The sequence below is a fragment of the Plasmodium gaboni genome, chromosome 8, assembly GCF_001602025.1.
Source record: "Plasmodium gaboni strain SY75 chromosome 8, whole genome shotgun sequence".
Classification (NCBI taxonomy): Eukaryota; Apicomplexa; class Aconoidasida; order Haemosporida; family Plasmodiidae; genus Plasmodium; species Plasmodium gaboni.
This window is the reverse complement of record NC_031488.1, coordinates 518,089-527,784: the sequence shown is the minus strand read 5'-3', so window position 1 is coordinate 527,784 and position 9,696 is coordinate 518,089. Positions and strand designations below refer to the sequence as shown.

General features: G+C 17.3%; 3 protein-coding genes across 3 annotated transcripts; 1 reads left to right on the top strand and 2 right to left on the bottom strand.

Moving 5' to 3' along the window:
- Positions 1–605: 605 nt before the first annotated feature.
- On the bottom strand, positions 606–1,532 carry PGSY75_0814700 (hypothetical protein; the record flags this gene model as incomplete). Its single annotated transcript, XM_018785275.1, has 1 exon — positions 606–1,532. One exon carries the CDS (start codon positions 1,530–1,532, stop codon positions 606–608), a length of 927 nt encoding a protein of 308 aa, XP_018642242.1.
- A 1,112-nt stretch (positions 1,533–2,644) lies between these two features.
- On the top strand, positions 2,645–3,826 carry PGSY75_0814600 (hypothetical protein; the record flags this gene model as incomplete). The annotated part of the gene is made up of 1 exon (XM_018785274.1): positions 2,645–3,826. The coding sequence occupies one exon, from the start codon at positions 2,645–2,647 to the stop codon at positions 3,824–3,826; it is 1,182 nt and encodes a 393-aa protein (XP_018642241.1).
- Positions 3,827–4,504: 678 nt separating this feature from the next.
- Positions 4,505–6,646, bottom strand: PGSY75_0814500 (hypothetical protein; the record flags this gene model as incomplete). The annotated part of the gene is made up of 1 exon (XM_018785273.1): positions 4,505–6,646. The coding sequence occupies one exon, from the start codon at positions 6,644–6,646 to the stop codon at positions 4,505–4,507; it is 2,142 nt and encodes a 713-aa protein (XP_018642240.1).
- Positions 6,647–9,696: the final 3,050 nt, after the last annotated feature.

Genomic DNA, 9,696 nt, shown 5'->3' with positions numbered 1-9,696 from the left:
ATATATATATATATATTAAAGAGCCTAATTTATAATTGTATACAAAACATATCATATATTTATATATATATATATATAATCAGCTATTATTCTTTTATGTGACTTTACATGCTAATATATTTTTAGTACAATAAAAAAAATTATTAGCCAATACATTCAATACATTCCATGTTTTGAAATATTATTATATTTATAACATATAAATTGTACGAATATTTTAAATTATTATAATATATATGATACATATAAAAATATTCTTTTTATTTTTTTATTTTATAAATTTTACGTATTTTTTTTTTATAAGGTGTTTTTTTTTAAAAAAGTTTTTTACCCGTCTTACGTTTTTACATATATGAAATAAAAATGTATGCAAACAAAAGAAAATTAATTACACGAAATATATGAATAAATAAAATATGATAACCAAAAGAACATATTTTTTTAAAAGATTGCTGTATAATTTGGTTACATATAAAATAAAATAAATATAAAAAGAAAAATAGCACTAATAAAATGCATTTCTATAGCTCATTTAATCCTTAAATTATTTATATATATATAATAATATATTTTTTTTTCATCCTTTCATGGGCATTTCATTTTATTTATAATTTTTTTTTTTTTTTTTTTTTCTTTCCTCCATGACTAGAATTTTTATTGCAATATAGACTATTTTGAAGTTTACTATTTCCAAAGTATAAATTAGATAAATTATATAAAAGTTTTTTCGATTTTTTATTTAATTCTACATCATCAATGGTTAATCCTAAGTAATCTAATTTCTTTACTTTTCCTAAAGAAGCTATAGTTGGTAATTCATATTTATATTTTACACATACTCTTTTTGTATTGTTTTTGTTTTTTCTATGAGAAGAACTCATATCATAAGAAGAATTTCGAATGCTATAATTATTATAGTCTGTAAAGTAGGAGAAATTACCATAACTGTTATTAAGATACGATGAACTATTATTACTATTTAAATTTCTTTTTTTTAAACCATTACTCCTTTTCCTTGATGAATTTGATAACTTTAATATATTATTTGTCTTCTTTTTTTGTATGTTTGTTGTTTTTCGTTTTATTTCCTTTTTTAACGTATTATTATTTTTATCGCGATTTGAAGGATCTGCATCACAAATAATATTATTAACAATAGAACCTGTTTTATTCTCAAAATTTGGTGTAAAACTTTTTTTCAACAATTTTTTTTTTAAAACGTTTTTATTAGATTTTACATTCGTATTTTTTTTCGAATCATTAATTATTATATCATTATTTTTTTTTTCATTCTCTTCATTATTTTTATATTTTTTTTTTTTTTTTGATACCATATTTATACTTTCGTTTCTTTTCTCATCTAAACTATATGAAGAATTTATATCTTTGAGGTTATCTGATATTTTTGTTTTCTTTATATCTTTTATTTTTCCAACATCCTCATTTCCAAGAGATTTTTTTTTCTGTTTCTTTTTAGAATATTTTAAAAATCCATTAAAGTATATTTCCCCTCTTTTACTTATTTTTGACATTTTGCATATTTTTTATTTAATGAATCCGTTCAATAGGATTTATTGATTTTAAATAAAAAAAAAAAAAATTTGACAAAAAAGTATTAAAAATTAAAATATGGGATGTATACATAAATACAAACATATATATAATATGTCTATATCAATGACACAAATATTAAAAAATAAAAAATTACATGCTTGTAGGTATATTCTTATTTTAATATTATGATTTTATATTAGAATTATAAAATAAGTATTTTATAAAATTATAAAAAAAAAAAAAAAATGTCTTTCTACATCAAATTAATTCTGACTTATTTTTTGTGTAACATATATATATGTGGACATATTATATAACTTTTTAGGTTCTACATATAAATATTTATATATTTTATAAGACTCCTACATTTTTATATGTTCAGCATAAGGCATAATATGAAGTATAATATGAAAATTATAAATGTACATATTCTTGTTATATATTCGCAAATATTGTTACATAATTAGATATGCTAAACGTTATATACATTACATGAATATATAATAAATGCAAAAGGATATTTTAAATTTATTTCTGTCTATATTTTGAAAAGGGTGCACACCATATTAAAAAAAAAAAAAAAAAAAAAAAAAGTTGATTAATAAATAGTTAGTTTACAAGCCATTTTATTAAAAAAAAAAAAAAAAAAAATTTGTTCAGAACAAATTGTTGCAATTTCACTCAAAATTTATGGCTATATGCAATTTTGTTCAGGTTTTTTACAACATGCTTTTTTTATTTTATTTTATTTTATTTTTTTTTTTTTTTTTTTTTTAATTTAATGTGTTTTCATCAATAAATGAATATATTTGCTATACATAATTTTTTTTTTTTTGTGGTGATAAATAAAAATAATTTTGAAAAATGTCTTTCCATAATTTATTTTTTCATTCTTAAAAAAACAATTTGTCCTACGTATATATATTTTTTTTTCATAATATTTTTAAAGATCATATATTAAATGTTGTTTTTGTGAATTCATTATATTGTGTTTGATTTAGAGAAATATACTTATATTTATTTATTTTCAATATATATATATATATATTATACCAATTTATAATTCATTTCTCATTTAAATTTGTAAAATATGACAAACATTATAGAATGTACGTTTAAAACACCACCAGATAGCGCTAAAACACCAGACAACGCTGTTATATGGAACCAATTTCAATATTGTGATGAGAAAGGATGGTATTCACTATCAAATCATGATGAAATTGCTTTGAGACCTACTATCTTTAATGATAAGAGAATTAAATTTTTAGTTCAACTACCTGAGATTCCCTCAGAATTTGAATCTATATTATCAGGAAGATATGATGCAAAGGCCTGGGGAAAAGAGGATTGTTATGTAGTTATCGAAGGTGAAAAAGATGTTCACATTAGACTTCCTGGATTTAAAGAAAAGATCAATTACAATCACACAGAAAGGTTTCCTACCTTTTTAAAAAATTGGAAAATTATTGTTAGTATATTGAATGAACATGTTACATTGATACGTATAAATGCAGAAACAGCACTTATTATAAATATAAATGAAAAGAAAAATGTAACTGTCAAATCAGTAGATTTCAATAATGGTTTCTTATGTGTTAATCCACATTCTAATTTAGCCATTGCATATGGAGATTTTGCTTTGAGCTCATTGAAAAAATGCGAACTAATTCCAAATATCCCACACGAAGGAGGAAAATGGGGATTCTTTGCTCATTTATTTAAATGGGGACATATTATTATACCAAAAGAATTAGAAATTAAATTACCTTCTCCAGGATTAAAATTAATTGGAAAAAAAATTGATACCCTTGCAATTGTATCTATTCCTCCAAATATTCACATACATGTAAAACTTGATGGACCAAAATGTATAAGAAAATTAGAATATGGTCAAGATTATAACATTACAGCTATTAAAAGCAGTGAATCGGATGTAGATATATACATCCTTTTTGATGGACAGTTATTAAAATATGAATTTTCTTTTGATATCAGATTGAATAAACCCGAAAAAGGAAGATCTATTCATGCCGCAAAATTAAAATGCATAAATAAAAGTAAAGAAGTTACTTCTTTTATATTTCAAGAAACTAAAAATTGTAAAATATTGTTAGGTTCTAATTGTCCCAGTGATAATCTTGGTCATCTATTAAATGCCCAAACTATAGCCATTTTTGATGCAGAAGTTGGAGAATACTTAAGTCACCCACAAGGTCTTCAATTAACCAGTGTGTTCAATACTTTGTCATATCCAGTGGACAAGGAATAAAACAAAAAAAAAAAAAAAAAAAAAATTTCATAGAGATGTATCTATTTCCTTATTTATTGATTCATTATTTTATTTTTTTGTGCATTAGATTATAATTAATTATATTATTATTTTTTTATATATACAGTTTTGATTCTAATAAAATGTAATGGCTAAATGAAGAAAAATTGTTTTAATCTTTTCATGTCACTTGTATTTTAGGTCTAGACATTTTATCTTTATGAGCATTTATTTTAATCTTTCTTAATTCAAAATATATTATTAATTATATAAAATATTATTATTATTTCTTATTATTTTGTTTATAATTAATTTAAAAAAAAAAAAAAAAAAATAGACAATTATTATTTTCACTGATAAGTAGTTAAAAATTAAAACAAATATATATATAATCTTTGAAAATAAAAAAATATATACCTAAAAAATTTTATTCATATAAATATAATTTATAAATAATATATATATATATATATAATAAATGAAATTTTAATTATTTGATTTAATTAAAATAAAATTTTTTTTTTTTGTTTTCATCATATTTAATTAATCAAAACGAAATTTATACCCAATTTTTTTTTTTTAAATGGGGTATAAGAAAAAATTATATATAAATAAAAATACATATATATGTATATATATATATATAATATTTTTATATTTTGTCTATATATAATGATGTTAACGAAAAAAGTCCTTGATTAATTCTTCTTTTGTGTAAAATGTAGGTTTTCGTGCGTTTTCGTTTTTTATTTTTTTCTTATTATTTGCATTAGCGTCATATGTGTTAGATTGTTTGGAATCATATAAATCATTTGCTGAACGTTTATTTTTTTTATTTTTATCTTCATCATATTTATTATTTGAATTGTTAATATTGGAGTTATCTGAAAATTTATTCTTATTATCAGTATTAAGATGTTTATCTTTATAATATTCATTATTATTATGCTTTGATAAATCTTTATTGATATAATTTTTATTTTCCATTATTGCATTTGTTTTATTATAATGATCTACATAATTTTTTAAATTATGTTTTTGATAAAATTCTACGTTTTTATAAAAGATTCCGTTTTCTAAATGTTCTTTTGGTATATTTAATTCTTTATAATTACCACGTTCTAGTATGGCTTTAAGATTAATATCATTACCTTTTTTTAGTTTATTAAAATATTCAATACACGCCTTAACATCATTTTCTTTTTGTTTTTCTATATCCAAAAGACTTTGATTTTTAGAAGCATGATGTTTCGAAGAAGAATCATGTGCCATATTATTGAACATCATAGCTTTTTTTTTAACATTTCCATTTTCTACAAGTCCTCCTATGCGGTCATAATAATTATCTTGTCTATTTGACTTATAATCATTGGAAGGATATATTTTATTATCTTTATTCCATGTTCCTTGTGGATTGTTTTGATAATAATTTTGTTTATAATTATTATAATCTTGATTCATCATCATCATATTATTATTATTATTATTATACATACCTTTGTTACTATCCTTGATATACATATTTCTATTGTCATTCATTTTTATATAATTATTATTATTATTATTATTTTTTTGTATATAATTATTATTTATGTTGTTATAATTATTTGTTGGATTCCTAATATATTCATTATTAAAAGGTTCATTGGAATTGTAATTATTATAATTATTATAGTTATTATTATAATAATTATTATTACTATTACCAGTTTTTATAAATTTTTTTCTATTATCATCTTGAATAAATCTTCCATCAGGTACATACCCATGAAAAGGTTCGTTCGAAAAATGTTTACGTTGATAATTATTATTATTATTATTATTATTATTTCTATTATTATTATATATAAATTCTTCATCTAATCTTTCTCCATATAAATAATTATTTAAATTTTCATTATTAAAAAAATCATTAGGATGAAATATAAAATCTTCGTTCTGTTGTTTCTCTTCATTATTCATTTGCTGACTAGTATTATCATTTATACTTGTTATACTATTAATACGATATCTATTATAAATACTATTATTTTCTGTATTTATACTAGGGGCACTATTTTTTCTACTACATCTATAATCACTATTAATTTCTCTTTCTCCTATGGATGATATAACACTTGTTAATGTATCATCCTTTGGAAGTTTAATACATGTGAACATAGTGGAAAGGTTAAATAAGTTAATTATTTTTTTCCCCATATTATTATTTTTATTCTTTTTATTTGTATAATTATGTTTATTTTTATTTGAACAATTATATTTAAAATAATAATAATTATTATTATTATTATTGTTATTATTGTTGTTATTTTTTATTCTTTTCTTTTTTTTTTCTTTTTGTTCTCTCTTATGTTTTTCTTTATCTTTGTATTTAAATTTGTTGTCATATTTTGTTTCATCTATATTAATATTAAAAGGTGTATACTTGGAATAATTAATAGAATTACATAAATAACAACGAATATATATACATTCTATATTTGTTATGTTTCTATTATTACACTGGTAGCATATAACTATTATTACTTTTCTTCCTAATTTATCATGAGGTACTACAGAATTTATTATTTTACACTTAGGACACCTTATAAAATTACAATTATTTTCACATTCAAAAAATGATAAACATTTATAACATATTATGGGTTTATAAGATATGTTCATATAAGATATACATAAATTTTCTAACCCTGCTACTGAATCGAGAATACCATCTGGATTCAATAAATAAAATGTTTTACAATCTTTATCCACTACATTACTTGAGGATTCACTGCCTTTTATATTATTATCCTCCTCTTCAAAAGGCACTATATCCATATAAAAAATATATAAATAAAGAAATATATATATATATATATATATAAAATATATATATTATGAATCAAGAGAAACGTTAAAAAAAAAAAATATAATAAATAAAATAATAATTCAATGAACCAACATAAAAAAAATTTAAAATCAAATATATTATTATATAATACAATTAATTATAAAGTATAATTATTATTTAAAATGTATTTATATAAAATATTTGTTTATGCATCATAAATTAAAATGTATATAATATATATATATATATTGGGGAACAATAAATATTCCTATATTTTTAAAATTCAAAGAATATTCTATTAATCTTTTATTAAAATATATAATATTTATATACAATATGTATTCATATTCTATTAAAAATATGACATACTACAAAAAAGAATAAATACTTTTCTATATAAGAAAATAAAAAATGAAAGAAGGAAGGAAAGGAAAAAAAAAAATAAAATAAAAAAAGAGAGAAAACAAAACAAAAAAGAAAGCAATTTTGAATTTAGAGAAAAAGAAAATATAAAATCAAACAATGGTATATTTTCAAATTTAAAAGGCAAAAATATATTTACAAAATATATTTATAAAAGTTATAAATCTTAAAAACTAATAAAATATAAATATCATGCTAATATAAAAAAATTTTTCTAAATATTATTTTTTTAAAAAACAAATTTCAACAAGAATTTTATATATTTTTTTTAAATATAAAATATAATTATATATATTATATATATATTTATTTATATATAATTATATTATTATATACTTTTTTTTTTTAATTAGCAAAAGAAATATATTTTAATATTTTATATAAAATAATAAATAAAAACTAATAAAATATAAATATCATGCTAATATAAAAAAAATTTTCTAAATATTATTTTTTTAAAAAAAAAATTTCAACAAGAATTTTATATATTTTTTTTAAATATAAAATATAATTATATATATATATATATATATATATATATATATTTATATATAATTATATTATTATATTATTATATACATTTTTTTTTTAATTAGCAAAAGAAATATATTTTAATATTTTATAAAAAATAATAAAAAAATATTTAAAAAAAAAAAAAAAAAAAAAAAAAAAAAAAGAATATTTATTTAAAAAATATATTATATATATTAATAATATATACGTAATAAATATAAAAAAAAAAAGATTTGTTCTATAAAAAACCCCGTTGTTTATTTTATATGAATATTCAAAAAAATATATGCATATTAAATTTTTTTTTTTTTTTTTTTTTTTTTTTTTAAAAAGTATTACGAAATAAAAATTTGGTAACGTTTGTATTATAAGTACTTATTTTTATTAATAATTATATTTATTTTTATTGTATTTTAAAAATATTTATATATATAATTTTTTTTTTTTTTTTTTAAGTTTTTTAAAATACTATTATTTTTTAAAAATACGTCGAAAATTATTAAATATGTTTTTACATATTAATATATAAAATAGTACTAAAATTTTGGTGTTAAAAATATCTTAATAAGTATATCTTATAATGTTACTTATATTTAAATAAAAATCAAAATAACAAAGGGCCTATATATATATATATATATTTATATTTATTTTATTAAATCTTTTAATTACTCTAAAATTAGTTAAAATTATATTAAAACAATTAAACAATAAAAAAAAAAAAAAAGGAACATATTTTTTTTATAATTATTCCAAATTTTTCTTCAACTATCTTCCTACATATTTTTGAAAGGACATAAAAAGATGTAAAAACACGTAATAGTTTATATGGAATATGATGTAATAATAAAAAGATATTTAAAATAAATAATAAAGGAAAATAAATTATATATCTATATAAATAAATACATTTATATATATATATATATATATATATATAATATGTATAAATGAATTTTTGTATTTTTTGTATATTTTTTTTTTGGTTCATATATATAATAATATATAATATTTATATTAATTCTTTTCTTATTATATATATATATATATATATATAATACTTATATGTTGATTTAAAAAATATGGATAAAGGAAAAACCATGCAACATTTTGAAATGGGAATATAATGATCATTATAATAAAAAAGAAAAAAAATTATCGATATTTTGCAAATATATATAAGATAAAAAAAAAAAAAAATTGTTTATTTAAATTATATTTTTATAATTAAGAATAATTTAATTTTTTTGAATTATTCCATATGAAAAAGGAAAAAAATAAAAAATCATGATGAATTAAAAAGATGATTAAACATTTTAATATATTTTAAAATGTTATATGATATATGTAAAAATGTTGTAATTGTTTGTAATAATGGTGTAATAACTATAAATATTTATAATCATTATATCACATATATATATATATAAAAAAGAAAAAAAAAAATTATTTTAACATATCCTTCTTAATTACACATAATTCACTATAAAAGAAAAAAATAAATAAAAGAATACTCGTGATATAATATACAATATTGATAAATAAAATGTTAAAAAAAAAAAAAAAATCAAATAAAAAATAATGGGAAAATTGTAATATATGAATTATATAATATATATATATATATATATATATATATATATATATATATATATGTATATTATATATATTTTTTTTTCTATTTTAAAATATTTATGTTTTTTGAATATTCTCTATAAAATTAATGATATAAGAAAAAAAAAAAAAAAATTAAAATTAACGGCATAATTATTATATATAATTGTCCAATTTTTTTTTTTTTTTTTTTTTTTCAAAATCAAATAAATGAATATTCAAACATATTCCATTTGAATCAGAAGAATATGTATTTTTTCATTTTCATTTTCTTTTAATTTTTTTTTTTTTTTTTTTTATTTCATTAATTTTATTATAACAAAATATGATGAATATATTTTCACTACTATGTAGTATTTAATTCGCACATAAAAAAATGTATACATTGAACTTATAAGGAATTGTCCTAATATATATATATATATATATATATATATATGTTTTTTTTTTATATGTATGCATAATATGTTTTTCATTTGCTTTTTAT